Consider the following 18,354-nt stretch of genomic DNA (forward strand, 5'->3'; position numbering starts at 1 on the left):
ATTGTGAGGCGGACGTGCTACCCAGTGCACCACCGAGCCGCCCACTCACATTATAATTAATCGATATTCATATGCAAATCGGTGCAAGTCCTCATCATCTGTATCTAAATTAAACAGTTGGGCAAGTTCGCCATTAAACAGGCGAAGTTCCTTCTCGTCATTGTCACGAGCTTTCCAGGAAGCTCTAATTGTGTCTCGTAAGCATGTCTTGATGTCTATGTCATTTTAGAAGGTACTAATGCAAAGGATAGTATTTATTTATCAATGGCGGCGGAGGTACACAACGTGTTACGTACAGTTCTCTGATTGGTTTACCACCCTGATCTACGTAAAACAATGTCCTCTGATTGGTTAATCGGGTCTACATATTATGCCTGTATATGACGTCTCTGTGTGGCGGAAGCCACTCAAAACAACGTTGTCATTGTATATGCCATTATAGATCCTAATGCTGCTTTCTTTGCACAAACAATATTATTTATCAATGGTGGCGGAGGTACGTGCTCAACGCGTACAGTCCTCTGATTGGTTTACCTTCCCGATCTACGTAAAGCGTAATGTCCTCTGATTGGTTCATCGGGTCTACATATTTCAAAGTCAAAGTCAAAGTCAGCTTTATTGTCAATTTCTCCACATGCCAAAGACACCCAAAGAAACCGAAATTTCGTTCCCCCCTATCCCACGGTGACAAGACATGGCCCACAACAGACAATCAAGTAAACAAGTAAACAACAGCGTGCTGAATAAATAATGAATAAATAACACAACAACTAAATAAATAAGAGGAGCAAAAAGGAGCAAGTGAGCGTACAGCAGACATTCCAGAAAATAGCGCAACAGTGCCGCACGCTATGCAGAAGGGGGTAGCGAGTTCAGGGTCCTAACAGCCTGGAGAAAGAAGCTGTTGGCGAGTCTAGTGGTCCGGGAGCGCAGGCTCCTGTACCTCTTCCCAGAGGGCAGAAGGTCAAACAAAGAGTGAGCCGGGTGACTCACATCTCTCGCAATCGAGGTTGCCTTGCGGGCGAGATGGGAGGTGTAAATGTCCTTCAGGGAGGTTAGCGAAGCACCAATAATCTTATTATTCACTATGCGCTGCAGGGCCTTCAAGTTCTGTTCAGTGCAGTTACCACCCCAGACAGCGATGCAACTGGTGAGGACGCTCTCAATGGTGCCACGGTAGAATGTAGACAGGACTGCCTGAGGAGCACATGCACGCCTGAGCTTCCGCAGGAAGTACAGGCGGCGCTGAGCTTTCTTTGCCAGTGACGAGGTGTTTGCGGAACAGGAGAGGTCCTCACTGATGTGCACCCCCAGGAACTTGGTGCAGCTCACCCTCTCCACCACAGCACCGTCGATGATCAGCGGCAGTGTTTTGTGTGACCCTTCCGGAAGTCAACAACGATTTCCTTGGTCTTGTTTACGTTCAGCAGGAGGTTGTTGTCCCTGCACCACATGGTCAGAAGGTCAACTTCCGACCTGTACCGAGTTTCGTCGCCCTTTGTGATGAGACCCACCAGAGTCGTGTCGTCAGCAAACTTCACTATGCGGTCGTCGCTGTAGGTCGCAGTGCAGTCATGCGTCAGCAGGGTGAAGAGCAATGGACTGAGCACGCAGCCCTGGGGGGCCCCAGTGCTCAGCGTGATGCTGGCAGAGATCTTGTCGCCAACACGCACCACCTGAGGCCTCTGACAGAGGAAGTCCAGTAGCCAGTTGCAGAGGGAGGTACTGAGGCCCAGCTCGTCGAGTTTGCAGATGAGTCGCTGCGGCACAATGGTGTTGAAGGCAGAGCTGAAGTCCACAAACAGCAACCTCACATATGAGTCCTTTCTCTCTAGGTGGGTGAGGGCCGAGTGGAGGGCAGAGCAGATGGCATCCTCAGAGGACCGTTTGGCATGGTACGCAAACTGGAAAGGGTCAATGGTGGGGGGGAGAACGGATTTGATGTACTCCATGACAAGCAGCTCAAAGCACTTCATGATGATGGGCGTCAGTGCCACAGGGTGGTAGTCATTGAAGCAGGACGGTGCAGGTTTCTTCGGCACAGGAACGATGGTGGCAGCCGTGAAACACGAGGGGAGGATGGCCTGCTGCAGGGAAACGTTAAATATGTCCGTGAAGACACCTGACAGCTCCCCAGCGCAGTCCTTCAGCGCTCGACCCGGGATGTTGTCAGGCCCCGCCGCCTTACGGGTGTCAATAGCGGCAAGCGCCCTCCTCACTCCGTCGGCAGAGAGGCGCAGGGGCTGCTCGTGTGGGGGGGAGTGGTCTTCAGCGGGCAAGTGCTGTTCTGGGCGTCGAAGCGAGCAAAGAAGCGGTTTAGATCGTTCAGCAGACGGACGTCGCCCTCACAGCTCCTCGGCGCGGGATTGTAGTCCGTGATGGTCTGAATGCCCTGCCAAAGGCTACGTGCGTCCTTGCTGTCCTTGAAGTGGGTGGAGACCTTGCACGAGAACGCCTTTTTCGCTTCTTTGATGCCTCGGGACAGGTCGGCCCTCGCTGTATGTTAAGCCTGTATGTTACGTCTGTGTAGTGGAAGGCACACAAAACAACTTTGTCTTTGTCTATGCCATTTTAGAGGGTCCTAATGCTGTTTTCGAATTGGACTTTGTAAAATTTTAAACTTAGGGATAGTCGAGGAGGAAGGACCTCGTGCAGCAGAAAGGGAGAGGCCATTTGTAAGGTATAGTCCTCTCCCTCCTCAAGGCCGAACTATCTTTTTAAACAGAATTGAAATTTTTGGACCAAGGTGAAGTGATCTCTCGATTTTTTCCACCAAACAGCATTTGATACCTCTAGCCTCTTACCCTTTTTTACTATTTGAGAGTTTTGCAATAGAGAGAACTACGAGACTGAATAATTTTTGCTCTATTGGGAATGGTGAGTGGAATTATTGTTGTTTGTTCGAACAATCGAGACTTGTAATTCTTTTTCTTGCTTATTCATTCAATTTCTACTTCATCATCATGTAATTTCGATTAGTGATTATTTGGATCTTTTAAGGTCTAAATATTTTTTGTTTCTCTATCATAGTCATACTGTAAACCGTTCAGTTCTTTTTAAAGTGAAGACAGCTTTTATCCTTGACATCAGGAAGTGTCGGATCTGGTTCGACATAGTTAACTTAAGACTCACCTAGTGCGGGAGCACGCTAGTGTACCGTAATTTTCGGACTATAAGTCGCATTTTTTTTTTCAAAGTTAGGGCGGGGGGGTCGACTTATAATAAGGAGCGACTTATGTGTTTTTTTTCAAAAACTTTCAACAAAAAAAAGTGAAACCGCAATAAACGAAAGCGATGTAGCAAGGGATTACTGTAATTTGAATTTCAAGTGATGTCAGCAGCGCGACGCGGCATGGCGGAGCGGTTGTTTACAAAAAGGACAAAGATTGATCATGGATTGATGCCGAAGATGACGAAGGGCCCCGTGTACGACCGGCATCATTAGCGGCTTTGTTTCTAAGTGACAAGGAGGACGAAGAGTTTGGAGGATTTAATGATTTGGAGTGACACAGAAGGTTTGAAAAACGATTATGGCTTTTACGCACGCCCGGTTCTACTCTACGGAGCTCTCTTTCACCTCCGTGGATGGAAGTCGGGGGCAGGCGCATCAATGAGGCTGAGGAAACCGTCATTATCGAACAAAGGTGTTCGTCAGTCAAACGTCTCCTGTGAGATGTTTTCGTCATCTTCATTGAGGAAAAAAGTTGCTCACATAGGTAAGTGCTACCAAACATGGAGAGCAATTGAGCAACTTCAGTGCGAAGCTGAGGCATCGTGTCAGGGATGAACTGTGGAAACTGTGCGGCCCCAACAGCATCAAACTTTGACTTCAGCATTTCATCACACTAGAGTTCAATCAGCTCCATTTGGAGGTTGGTTGGTGCTTTTTCCACATCAACTGTGAAGGGATTACTAAGCAGTTCAAATCTAAGTTTCTGGACATCAAAGTCGCCAAACCGCTGGCTAAACTCAGCGCCGAGCGCACTGAGTTTTTCAGCAAACTGTGCGCACACGGCGATAGAGATCTGCGTTTTAATGGTTTGGCAGCAGGGAAAATGGCCAAAGTTTGCTTGTAGCATCTGATTCTCCCACAGGCACATCTTCATTTTAAAAGCTCTCACTGACGCATACATATCTGTGATGATGCGTCCCCGCCCCTGCAGCTGCAGGTTCAGCACATCGAGGTGGCTTGAGATGTCACACAGAAAGGCCAGCTCACACAGAAACCTTTGCTCCCGGAGCTCTGCTGTGTCCTTCCCTTTGTTTTCCAGAAACTGGCATATTTCTTCACGCAGTTTGAAAAATCTGTTCAGCACTTTTCCGCGGCTTAGCCATCTCACCTCTGTGTGATACGGCACATCTGTGTATTCTGAATCACACTCTTCCAGAAAAGACTTAAACTGGCGGTGATTGAGATCTTTGGCTCTTATGAAGTTAACAACTTGTGTTACTGTGGACATAACATCCTCCATTTTCAGCGCTTTACCACACAGGGATTCTTGATGTAAGATGTAGTGATAATCAGATGTCAGGGTTTTCCAGGTTATCTTTATCGTATGATTATGTTGGAATGCAACCTGTAATAAATAATCTAGCTAGATTAGTTTTATGCTTATGTTGGAATGCAACCTGTGATAAATAACCTAGCTTGTCCCATCCTACACAAAGTCGTAAAACACCACTTGCTATGTTTTGACTCGAGGTCAAGGGCTTTCTCTATTCAGTCCACTCTTACCCCCAGCTTTTGTTCAAGTCCCAGTGGAAGGAACGGGCTAAGAAAAACAGAGCTTCTTTTTCTTAATTGAAGAAGGGCGTAGATTCTTTCTTTTGTCCGTTTTTCCAAGCTGTTTGGGAGGGTTTTACACCCATCCCTGGATAGGCCTAAAAAGCGCTGGAGTTTGTATGATTGAGTGTGTGACTGGTAGGATAAATTGACTAAATAGCAGTTCTAGCATTGATCCACGGCAATAAAACAGGCTAGTAATTTGTTGAAAGGTCAATTTAAACCTGCATTGAGGATCCTAAAAGAAAAAAAAAAAGAAAAAAAATTGTAAAACCTTAATCTACTAGACTTAGACTAAAATTAAGATGGGAAATAAGAACGGTAAATCTCTTGCTCTGCTCTTCTTTGAGATGAGAGGTACATGGAAAGTAGATTTCTTAATTGTATGCAATACATGCCGAAGTGGAAGAAAATGTATGGAGTACAAGGAAATTAGAAAGTTGAAATGTGGAAGAAGTGGTAGAAGTGCTAGAGTGTGGTTGAAATCTTCTCAAAGAGATGAGAACAAATTCAAGAGACAAAACATAGAAAAATGAAAACTGATGAGGTCACAAGTGTTTGTCAGACCAGGACAATAACGCCCCTGTGAGCAGGTACAAAGCCGCAGCTCAAGCAGCGGCTCAAGCAAATGGGCAAGAGGAGCTTCCGCTCCTATGCAAATCATGTATCAAAATTTAAAAGATCTGAAACCTCTCCCATATGAAAGCAAAACATGTCATTGTCAGGTTATCAAAAAACTTTTTAGATTATTAGATAGAGCTCCTGTCCATCCAAGAAGTATGGCAATGCTGTTTGTATGCCCAATGACAAATGACTAGAGCTCAAATTGTGTGTGTACACTAAAGTTAAAATATGCAAATCATGTGGTAAAGAAATACAACTTGCTTCTAGAAGATAAATAAGAAAAAAAATAGAATGTGCTGTCCTCGTGTGCGTGGGAGGGACCAGCTCATGATCGACTGCGGGAAATGGCCAACCTGTGACGAATCGTTAGTGCTGGGACCTACCTTTCGCACGCGAGAGCTGTGCATGTGTGTGTGTATGTGTTAAAATGATGAAAATTGGCTAAACTTTTAGTATAAAGAAATTTGCTAGACTGTTGTCTATTCAATTTACACCACAGAACAGAAACAATTTTGACAAATAAAAATGAGAGGAAAAGAGAGAAATCTGTTTGCGAGCAGAAACTAATCCACACTAGTGCATGTTAGTGTCGAGCCCTCATGAGAAATTCAAAGTAAACAAAACAACAGAACGTGCTTTCAGGAATTGGAAGACGCTAAATTGTGAATTTAATATTTTGCAACGCTACATTTAATGGGAATAATTGATTGGTTGTGTTATAAGATTATACTAAATTCTAAATGTAAGCTACATCTGAGAGATTGAGTTCTTCAAATTTAAAAACAAAGGAAAAATTCAGATGAATTTGCCAATAGTTTTTTTAGTTAAGTTTTTTTGAATTGGTGGATTGTTAGGAACCTTGAGTTGAAATTGATATATGAATGTTGTGTGGTGAGCTTGGATGAATTGGGACCAACGTGATAGGAAGACTCATTTTTCGAGACTGTGTGAGATGCATATGATGAGCATTGATGAATGATTGCCTGAATGAAAGGTTGAATGGTTGAAGTCGTTGGCGACTACTATGGAAAATTAGTAGAGCGACTTTGATGAAAGAGTGATTTTGAGCAAGTTAAATGCTAAACAGAAAAACTTAGTTTTTGGATTGATAATTAACTAGAGAAAAAAACTGGAGAACCAGTAACACATGTAGAAGATGCGTGAACTGAGAAATTGAGAAGCGTTTTGGAAAGAAAGTCAAATTAAATGATGATGGAATCGTATGTAGCAAAGAACACATTCTCCCAAAAGGTTTGTCAAGTTGTGAGGCATGGGCGTTGCCAAGCCTCAGAAGGAGGGAGTGAGTAGGACAGATAGTGAAAGATAGTAATAATACAACACTTTATGACATGAATTTTCGAATACATTTTGGTGTTATACTGTGGTATTTTTTTTGTTCTGGTATCATGCAATGTATATCTCACTTGTAAGCCTAAGTGTGACCGGGTCATGTTTTGGGTCAGGTTCGTGCGGGATTGTTTGGGCCTTGGTCCATGAACGTAGACTAATTGGCACGAGACGCGTCTGGTTTCCATTAACAACTGACAAGAGATGCACCGTGTTGAGTTGGGGAGGCTGACTGTGGGGTCATAGATCGTCCAGCAGCCCCGTGTGCGCCCACCCAAGTGAGAAAAGGAGTGATGACTCGTAAATAATCAGGAGATATGTATTGGGAGTAATCTGTTGGTCCTTTCTTTAAGACCCTTTAAATGGTTGTCTGGTGTAGATAGGTTAGCGACACGAGAGCTTTAGAGGTTCAAAAGAAAGACAGAAGAAAACAACATTTTTGATTTGGACAATTGCAGACTAACAGGAACATGAGAAAGATAAAAACTAAGAAGTAGGATCCAATTTGATTGGAGAGACTGAGAATTCACAGCACCATATTCTAAGTCACATTTTTGAGCAAGCATGACACAGTTAATAACATTTAAGAGGTCAAGACATATATCAGGGCTAGATGTGGAATACAGACCTTGATGAGTTAATTTTCAATAATGATACTGAAGACAACATACTGTCCCATTAAATTGGAACTATAGATAAAATGTAGCTCAAAAATAGGATGAGTTGCAGGATTTACAATATAAAAACGAGACCGCTGTTATTAGGAGAATTTGAAGTTTGGTAAATAAACGTTACCAGCAAATTGATGGAAGCAGCTAAATTTGGAGATAGTCTTACAAGTTTGATGCCCCTCCCTCTCATTCTCAGTGTCAGGGTCCCTGAAACCCAATCCGAGACTTCGCCTGCAGCCGTGAACAACTACAAAATGCTGCCTGGCTCTGAAGCACCTTTGACCTTTGGCGAAGGACAAAAAAAGACGGCTGTTGTGCTTGGAGGGGGACAAGTACACTCCGGAGGAAATACAACATCTCGGGGACGGAAAAGACAGTGAAAAGCGGAGGAACTCACAATGATGAAAATTGACTCATTTGAACAATGGACTCATTCAAGAGTGATGGATGGGGTCGCTCTGAAGCAACAACAAAAGAACACCAACTTGAGAGGGTGAAGTGCGGCAAAAAGATATGGACTTGGAGTGTCCGACGACCAAATCTCACACCTTGCTACGGCGTTACCAAACTTGGTGGAGCTTGGTTCAAAGTGGAAGGGAGGTTCATTGTGCACTGAGTTTGACAGAACTGAGGAGATTTGATAAAAAAAATTGAAAAATACGTAGGGCTACAGATAAAAGCATAATAATCAGAGATTGAACGGATTTGGATAAAAAAAATAGGCTAAAACGGTAGGAAACAAGAGCAAGATCTGAGATTTTGGCTCGTCAAGCTTAAGAAGTAGAGGTCGAGTTATATAAATTTTAGAACAGGACATTTGGACTAAAGTGAATTCAGTCAGGAGGAAGCTAGTTTGCTCAATACAATAGTAAGGTTTTTTGTACCACAGTGGAGGTTGGATGGTCAGAGAGTTAGGTACGTTCAATTTTTGACTTTCACACAATCATGCGTAGGAGTCGCACAAGGCGACAGTTAACAAGACAATGACTGCAATAGGGGCCACCTACGACTGCACCGACATGAAAAAGTAGAAGCGAGAGAGCAGAGTATGGGATTATATGCTAAAACATCTGCTATACAGTTACCAATAGGAGATTCTATCAAAAAGAAGCTACATGAAAGATGGATTAGAATCCCTTTGTCTGTGTGTTCTGTGTTCGTGCGTAATCTCTGTAAAGTTGTTGTCGTTCGTCTGAACTTTGTATGCCGTTTTGTGTATGTGTGCGTGCAGATGTGTGTGTGTGTGTGTGTGTGTGTGTGTGTGTGTGTGTGTGTGTGTGTGTGTGTGTGTGTGTGTGTGTGTGTGTGTGTGTGCGTGTGTGTGCACACCCTGTGTGGGTGTGGGCGTGTGAGGAGAAAGAAGGCATGGATAAGACAATCTCTTTTAAAACAGGAGGCAATAAATGGGAAAGCCCCTGTCATAAGTAGTCTTTGGTTAGAGGGAATCATTAGGAAGTGTTCAAACTCTTCCCGCAAACACTTCTATTTGCCAGTTAAATGGGCACTACAATTGAATACGAGAGTTGCAAACTACAGATGAAGAGCAGTCCTTGGCAGATTATATGATCAGGACGCTCAAACTGTGTCAAAGACAAATTTACTGCCGCCTGATCTTTCCTCCTCACAGGTTGACAACCCCATCAATCCAGGAGACTGGGTTTACATCAAGGTCATCAAAAGAAAGAACTGGGCCAGCCACGACGGGCGGGACCATTCCAAGTCTTGCTGACGACCACAGTGAAGATCGCTGTACGGCCCAGTTGGATTCACCTCAGCCACTGCAAGTTGCAGAGGGTGCTGGACCCCTAATTCGGAGTGGTGGGGCGTCTCGATGATGGTGAAGCGAACAACGATCCTAACTCCGCTAGGCAAGGGGATGTCCCGGTGTCTCTGCTATCCTAGTAGCAATGGGGATCCATATGCCAGATGGATCGTCTGCTGCGTTGTGGTTGGACCGTGCTATGGTCTATGGACTCATCTGAACAGACCAAGTGACAATGTTGACCGTGGAAAACGATGGTCACATGATGAAAACTTATAGGACTGGTCATGGGACCCCAGAAACCCATACGAAACCAACACTTGGTACCGGTATGTGAAGGTCACTGTGAGAGCTCACACACAGGAGGGACGTTACGTGTGTTCGAAACTCCCCTCTTCCTTCACACAAGTTAACTTGGAGGCCAGAGCAATGAATGTCACTAAAGCGTAATGTATGGCATCCATGTTGGATATCAACACCGAGCTGTCACAATCAGTGATGCCGACCCATCCCGCCCTGGACTTGCAGACGGTGCCTATGATGAACTCTTCTGGGCAAATCTCAATGTGACTGTTAGAGGATGAACAATACCACAAGTGGCCTACACAGGGAGACCAGCTGGAGTGAATTACACATGTTACATCCAAGGTAACATGACCCACAAATGCATTAACGACGACTGCTCTCCAGGAGGAAACTGGATGGGAGCTTTGGACATCACCGCTGTGTGCCAGGATGGGAGAGCCGTTTTCAAGGTGTAAGGGCTCTACTACCAACATGGCTGCACCATCGGACGGGACCTACTTCATCCAGAAGTACAGAAGCACTGCCTCACCTGCATCCTATGAGTGCACGTCACAAGAGTTGTCCGATGCTGCCTGCCAACTGGACACGAGTGTGTGGACCAGTGTGAGTGACAGACCACACCTACAGACTAGAACATCATCAGCTGACGAAAACACGAGTACATATACAACTTCTTAGACGTGACAGATGTGATAATGACAATGAAATGTGGATTGCTTAGATGCTGTTCTGCTGAGCATGTTTTACAGAAACTTGTTGGTTTGACCATCAAAAATGCTTCGCAAGTGATGGATACAATGATGTACTGTTTCTGTGTTTTTCTTTTTCTTTTATTTATTGATAGCATTCTGGTCGCCTAAGGCAGAGGGACCGTGTGAGACTTTTCCTGCTAATAACATCTGGCCAGCAGGTTTTTCGCTTACACAATAAGTTTGATCTGGGGTATTGAGGGAAAACCTCATTTTCACTGGAAATTGTTGCTATCATTGTTTACTGTTTTTATTATTATTTTTACTATTCTTTCTTCATTATATTTTCTTGCTTGTCTTTGTTGTTTGGGGTGGCATGATCATATGATAAAACAGGAGGGAGATGTCAGGGTTTTCCAGGTTATCTTTATCGTATGATTATGTTGGAATGCAACCTGTAATAAATAACCTAGCTAGATTAGTTGTATGCTTATGTTGGAATGCAACCTGTGATAAATAACCTAGCTTGTCCCATCCTACACAAAGTCGTAAAACACCCCTTGCTATGTTTTGACTAGAGGTCAAGGACTTTCTCTTTTCATTCCACTCTTACCCCCACCCTGTTTCTCTTAATAAAAATGCTCTTGCAGGGGCCGAGAGTCAGACCTCCATTCGATCATCGCTGTACGCACAGTGACGAATGGACTCTCCACCTGCAGGTGTCTAAAAGGACTTACTTGTCTCCCGTGTGGTTCTTGCAAAATAAGTTGGAGTGAGCACAACTCTAACAACAGATAATTCACCGGCACAGTTTTCTTCGCGCATCTTTTCACAAATCCTGCCCACCAGTCCATTCCTTTTACCACTCATGGCTGGCGCACCATCTGTGGTTAATCCCACAAGTTTATTCCACGGAAGGTTTATTTCAGTTACACATTTGCAAACCTCCTCAAAGATTTATTTCCCTGTGGTTGTGCCATGCATTGGTTTAAATCCCAAAAGCTCCTCCGTAACACACAGATTTGAGTCCACGCCGCGGACGAAGACAGACAGCTGCGCAGTATCAGACGCGTCAGTGCTCTCATCCACAGCAAGGGAAAAAGAAACAAAATCTTTTCCCTTCTCCATCAACTGGACATGCAAATTGGTGGCAAGCTCGCATGTGTGGTCAGCTATTGTGTTTCTGTTCAGGCTTACGTTTGCAAAGGCTTGCTTTTTCTCTGGGCACACTTGGTCACAAACCTTCATCATGCACTTTTTTACAAACTCTCCCTCATTAAAGGGTCAGGCTGATTTGGCGATTTCTTGTGCCACGATATAACTTGCCTTTACAGTAGCCTCACTTGTTGTGGCTTTTGTGAACATTTTCTGTTGTGAAACCAAACCCCTTTTCATCTCCTTTACTTTCTGGCTCCTTTGAGCCGTGTCCAGGTCCTTATATTTGTTCTGGTGTTTGGTTGCATAGTGTCGTCTGATATTGTACTCCTTAGTTACTGACAAATTGGCTCCACAAACAAGACAAACAGGTCTGTCTTGTATACATGTAAACAGATATTCTGTCTCTCACCTGTCCAGAAAAGTTCTATTTTCTGCCTTTCTTTTCGCCATTTGTTGGTAGGGTAACAGTGACAGCTGTCGTTTGAGGTCGCAGTGTGGGGGAGAGGCACGCAGATGCGGGGTGTGCACATATACTGTATATAAGAAATGGACGTAACATCCGTGACATCACCCATTGGTTTGTAGACTGCTGCTCGGAAGCCAATAGTATAGAATCTAGGCAGTGCCATCTTGAAAATTTCAGGTGCATTCTGGGAAAAAATGAACACGGATTCTACTTATATGGGCATGAGGCGGAGTTATGAACGGACGTATGGGCGCCAAAGCAACAGCAGAGCATTATGGGATTTGTAGTACAAGCGATGAATGCGGTGTTACAGTGCTGCCGCCGTATAATACCGGCAGGCCAGCTCTAATGTTAATTTTAAATTGCCTCGCTGGCCAAATATAATTACACTGCGGGCCAAATTTGGCCCGCGGGCCAGAGTTTGACACCTATGCTTTAAACGGAGAGCCGGTCGCTTACATAAGATAAGTGCGAATTTGACATTATTTAGCAATGGCGGCGGAGGAACATACTCTACGTGTTACGTACAGTCCTCTGATTGTTTATTTGCCTCGATCTACATAAAACGTAAAGCCCTCTGATTGGTTCATTGGGTCTTCATATTACGCCTGTATAATACGGAAGCCACAGAAAACAACTTTACAGATTTTGCAATTTGGTCCACACAAAAGGCGCACCTTATTAAAAGGCGCACCTTCGTTTTTTGAGAAAATTAAAGGCTTTTAAATGCTCCTTATGATGCGGAAAATACAATATTCTTTAATTGCTGCACTCTGGTTCACAGCCTGAATACTTGGGACTAGTGGAAGCTGAAATCAGCTCTATAGCACAATCGTAGGCACGATGCAGTGGGAATGACATGGGTTTGGTCTTGTTTAATACTTTAATGATAGCATGGAGGTACAACGCTCAGACCTGGGTATTCAGAGTCTAGTAGGAAATTAACAGAAACAGCATAAACAACCCTTATCTCTTCTCTGAGTTGATAAACCAATTCCGTGGTTCACACATTACTTTCCCCATCCCAGAATTTTGCCAGTCCGCCAGTTCATGTGCGGGTTGTGTTCATACAATCATGGGTGTCCAAAAACCAGAGTAAGTGAAAGAGACTCAAACACATGGAGAAATAGGCGCTCCACATGTTCGCCAACATGGAACTCGATAGGTTCAATGATGTGAGTAATGGTAAATAGTTCACAACCATTGAGTGCCCTCACCTTAATCGGCTTGAGCAGTAGCTTGATCTTGGCACTAAAATGTCTCACAAGCCCCCTGTCCATGAGTCTCTCTTCTGCCCCATTACTGCATGGAGGTCTGTGTAAGTGGTTCGGTGAATTATCTTAACTCTGGTGAGATTTTTTGGAATGGACTTTTGTGCCGTAAACTGACTCATCACTGGGGTTGTTTTGTATGGGCAGGCTGACACGAGGTGATCTTTTTTTCGCAGTAAAAGCACCAACCTTTGTGTTGTCGGTGTCAGCTCTCCTCCTACGAGAGTCGCGATCTGTCCAGTTGCATGGGCTCTGCCTCTCGTCCCAAGGGAACATGCTGGCAATGGTCAGATGGCGAACAGTGAGGAGCAGTCACAACTGATGCTTGGTAGCGCGGGAAACCTGCGACCTGTGACCATGTTTGCCTGACCTCCCTCAGCCGGTGATCCGTCCAAATTGTGAGACCAATGTGGGAGTCCAGATCCGGAGGCATACGTATCAACTGAAACAAGTAATCGTGGATGGAGGCTGCCAGACTCTTCAGTAAGATGTCATAGAGCACCGTCGAGTTCCACCCGCTCTCAGCAGTCAGGGTGCAAAAGCTGATGCACAGTCACTTACGGATTCATTCTTGTTTGTTTAAACCTGCTTAAATTCCTTGTCTTTTCTTTAAAACCAAAAAAGTACCACCACATATTTGCCTGACCTCCCTCAGCCGATGATCCGTCCAGATTGCGAGAGCAATGTGGGAGTCCAGATCTAGAGGCATATCAACTGAAACGAGTAATCGTGGATGAAGGCTGCCAGACTCTTCAGGAAGATGTCATAGAGTGCTCAGCAGCCAGGGTGCAAAAGCTGATGCACAGTCACAAGGATTTATTCTTGTTTGTTTAAACCTGCTTAAATTCCTTGTCTTTTCCTTAAAACAAAAAAAGTACCACAAAAGACAAAATCTCAAAGGAAATATAAAATGGTCAGCTTCCTGTTGAGTTTTGAGTCGAGCTCCAGAGACTTTTTGTATGTCTCCAATTTCTGGTAGATGTTGGTGAAGCGTTCGGTGTTTCGGTCAAAATTTGTGACGGGTGTTGGACAAAATAAGCTTTGGTTGGATTTTATTTCTTCATCATGAGCATCTTAATATAAAGGACCCACAATTTCAAGACAAACTGATAACCGGCTGAATCCTCTCGGACAAGGGTGCAAATGTTGGACATTCAAAAATTCACGTTTTGTGCTGTTCATTTTAGATGATGGCTGCAGCTGACTTTTTTGTACGTCTCGTGCCGGCCAATTTTTGTATGTCTAGGGCAGGGGTGTCCAAACGTTTTGCAAAGGGGGCCAGATTTGGTTAGATAAAAATCTATCTGGGCCGACCAATCAGACTGACATTCCTCGAACCATTACCATTGTAAATTACCTCAAAAATATGTACTTATATCCTTTGCTGTCTGCAGATAGGTTGATATTGCAAATGAGAAAATCTATTGTCAATTACATTCCCAGGAAAGTTAGGTTTAAATAATAACACATTAAATACAAATGAACGGTTTTATGAATGTTGGATAATTTCTTTATTACATGTATTGAGTTTGTTTTATTATTGTTATTGTTGTATTCATGAGAAGGGTGATATTGGTGTTTCGACTGCAGTAAACAAGCCAGGTTGTATCATATCGGATTTTTAATCCAAATTGAATCATTATCCGTTTTATCTTTTTATTTTAACTTCAAAGACAACAAAATACTTCATAATCACAAAAAAAACTCCATAGTCTTTTTGTTGTTTGCGATCACTGACTGGGTGGCACGGGTGCGCAGTAGTGTTTGTAGCGTTAGTAGTAAGTAGACAGAGCTCTCACCAGTAGTCGGTGGGTTATTCTGCCTTTCCCTGTGCAGCGTCAGATCTGATCTGATCTTAGCGTCGCCTTAGTCCTTGGTGTGCGGACATTTAAATGAGGAAGTGTCTGATTATCTTGCAACCAGGCACCTGTGTGCGCATAAACTAGGAAGGGACAGGGGAGAATGCGCTCGGACCTGATCATGAGCGCTCGCTCATGTGTGCCTTCGCGTATGTACGCATTACATTTCTGTGGCTCGCTCCGGGACGCGCAGGTCCCCTCGACAGTACCGGTGAGCCAGATATTATTGATTTTATGACACGATGCTTCGGGCCGGTCTAAATTTAGACACGGGCCGGACTTTGGGCATGTCTGGTCTAGGGACCTAGGATCTATGTCTAGGTCAAATGGAACAATATTAGTTTGATTTTTCTACTCTTGGTGGCCCTACAGCGTAATTCTATTGTCATTGTCTATAACAACATTAAAATATAAAATGTTTTACCAAGGCCAATGTGTAGGCAAAGTTTGTTGCGCTCTCGTACTTTTGGATTAACTAAAATGTGATCCTTGAGGGAAACAAAAGAAATCCAACTAATAAAATAAACCACAATGATAATACATTTAAAAAAAATACCAAAGAAAAACCCAAATGTATTCAATGTAACGTTCAATAAGATTGAGATGATGCCAAGATTGTGTCATGAGCTATACTGATATCGTTTATACAATGTAAAATAAATAAAATATTAAAATACACAGCATATTCTCACCTTTTGCTGACCTGTTTTCTGTGCGTTCATATCCCTCACGGGTTCAGGCTCTGGAGATGCAGGTAACTGCTCACTTAATATATCTATGTTGCAATCAGAATGAACTTGCGTTGAAGACGTGGAGGTTACAATGGATGGACAGAAAGGGGCAGAAAAAATACAGTGGTGGTGTGCAGGGTTGGAGGCACAACTTATGACTGGAAGAGGAGTAAAATCACTGTAAAGCTGTACCCCATCCTTTCGAAGCATCTCATTCTCTGATAGAAATTCCTGACGCTCCCGTCGAGCACCGCTCAGCTCCTTGGTCAAAGTTTCCAGCCTCTGCCTCAGGTGGCGAACTTCCTCACGTGCACGGTTACGCTCTGCGCGAACCTTGGAGGAAACAGTTTTCAAATCACCTTAAATATTTTGTGCATTTTCAAATTTATTTGAGTCACTTTAATGGGTATGCATAAGATGAAAGCATCAAGCCCACAAACTAATCAATTGTATTCAACTACAAATTCAGACCCAGGTTAATCAGAATCAGAAAATCAGAAAACCTTTATTGTCATTCTACATAGTACAATGAAATTGGAGACCTCCATTCAGTGCATGAGAGGTAGATAAAGTACAAGTCAAATAATCAACAGAACAGAAGAAGGATGCCCCGGTGTCCCCGTCCTTAAGGAAATAGGAAAGTAAATGAATAATAGGAAACAGTAGTTCCGATAGTGCATGGATGAAAGTGTCATCAGTGCCGGTGGAGTTGAGGGCGGCGATGGCTTTAGGAAAGAAACTGGTTTTGAGTCTGTTTGTCCTGGTCTTCATTTGCCTGTAGCGCCTTCCAGAGGGCAACAGGTCAAACAGGGCGGAGCCAGGGTGGGAGCTGTCCGCTGAGATGGCCTTAGCTCTGCTGAGGCAGCGGGCAGTGTAAATGTCCGTAAGGGAGGGGAGAGGGCGGCCAATGATCCTCTGAGCTGCCTTCACCACTCTCTGCAGCTTCTCCCTGTCAGCGGCGGTGGAGCTGCCGAACCATACTGTGATGCAGTAGGTCAGCAGACTCTCGATGGAAGAGCGGTAGATGGTCAGCAACAGGTCGATGTTGAGGTTGTACCTCCTGAGGACTCTCAGCAAGTGTAACCGTTGCTGGGCCTTCTTAACGATGGTGGTGATGTTCTCTGACCAGGAGATCCGGTCAGAGATGTGGACGCCTAGGTACTTGACGCTGTGGACCCTCTCCACCTGCTCGCCGTTGATGAAGAGGGGAGCTGGCTCAGGGCTATGCCTTCTGAAGTGCCATGAAAGAAAGAAAGAAAGAAAGAAAGAAAGGAAGAAAGGAAGAAAGGAAGGAAGGAAGGAAGGAAGGAAGGAAGGAAGGAAGGAAGGATGGATGGATGGATGGATGGATGGATGGATGGATGGATGGATGGATGGATGGATGGATGGATGGATGGATGGATGGATGGATGGATGGATGGATCCACCGCATCCCCCGAACCAAAGGCACTCTTCTTCTCATTAAGCAGAGCCCGTATCTCAGAGGACACCTAAGGTTTGTTGTTGGGAAAACACCGGACCGACTACGAGGGCACAGTGATCTCCACACAGAAATTAATGTAGTCCGTAATGCAGTGGGTCACACTGTCAATGTCACTGCCATGGGGGCCACAGAGAGCTTCCCAGTCTGTATTCTCAAAACAGTCTCTGAGCCTGGCAGTAGATTCCTCAGACGACAACACCTCAGACCTCCTCTCAGGTGGACGCTGTTTCACCACCGGGGTGTACTCTGCGACCAGATGGACGAGGTTGTGATCCGAGCGACCAAGTGGGGGGAGGGGGGATGAGGTGTATGCATCCTTGACATTAGCATACAACAGGTCCAAAGTTCTATTGTTTATGGTGTGGCAATTGACATAGTATTGTGCAATGGTGGGGAGAGAAGAGGCCAGGGAAGCATGATTGAAGTCCCCGGAGATGAGCAGGGATTGTGGATGCTGAGTTTGAAGCTTAGAAACGATAGTGTGGATGCGGTCCGTAGCGGTAGCAGCGACAGCCGAGAGAGGTATGTACAGTTATAGCAATAACATGTGAAAACTCCCTCGGGAGGTAGTATGGTCGCATGCTAACCACCAACAGCTCCAAGTCACTGGAGCAGATCTGCTCCTTAACACTGACGTGTCCGGGATGGCACCATCTATCGTTCACAAACACAGCGAGTACCCCTCCTATCCTCTTACCGCTCTCTGTAGCTCTCGTGTCAGCCCGCACCACTTGAAATCCATCCAGGGAGAAGTGTGAGTCGTGCGAGAGATCGTTCAGTCACGTCTCCGTGAAGCACATAAGACTGCATTCGCGATATTCCTTCTGCGTACGGGCTAGCGCCGTTAGCTCTTCCATCTTGCTTTGAAGAGATCCCACGTTCCCCATGATGACCGACGGCAAACACGGTTTAAACCATCTCTTCCCTTGCCTGCGCTTTACTCCGGCTTGGCATCCTCTTCTCCGTGGCCATATCTCCTTGGGGATCTCCGGCCGCACCGCGCAGGGAAGGGGTGTGTAGCGCCAGGCCAACAGCTGATCGCGGGTGTAGACAACGGAGCCTAGTATGGATGGATCACCCGACGCCACACCAAAAAGTTTCAAAAGCAGTAAGGAACAAACTACGAATGTTACAATGTGAACATCCATAGCCGCGCACGAGCCTAATCAACAACGTGAGAAGGAGAAAACAACAAAAACTCATT

General features: G+C 44.8%; 1 protein-coding gene across 7 annotated transcripts in view; it reads right to left on the reverse strand.

The window, feature by feature from the left end:
• Positions 1 to 18,354, reverse strand: part of ccdc102a (coiled-coil domain containing 102A) — a 215,283-nt gene that overhangs the window by 144,687 nt on the left and 52,242 nt on the right. For 6 of the 7 annotated variants that reach the window (XR_011086707.1, XM_068650372.1, XM_068650371.1 and 3 more), the window contains one exon: positions 15,629 to 16,000. Coding sequence is in view for 6 of the 7 variants with exons in the window: in XM_068650372.1 (XP_068506473.1) it covers positions 15,629 to 16,000 (372 nt within the window). In the remaining variant the exon portion in view is untranslated. The remainder of the gene's footprint in view (positions 1 to 15,628; positions 16,001 to 18,354) is intronic. The other variant, XM_068650373.1, reaches the window with a different exon arrangement.

The sequence above is a fragment of the Syngnathus scovelli genome, chromosome 4 (assembly GCF_024217435.2).
Source record: "Syngnathus scovelli strain Florida chromosome 4, RoL_Ssco_1.2, whole genome shotgun sequence".
Lineage (NCBI taxonomy): Eukaryota > Metazoa > Chordata > Actinopteri > Syngnathiformes > Syngnathidae > Syngnathus > Syngnathus scovelli.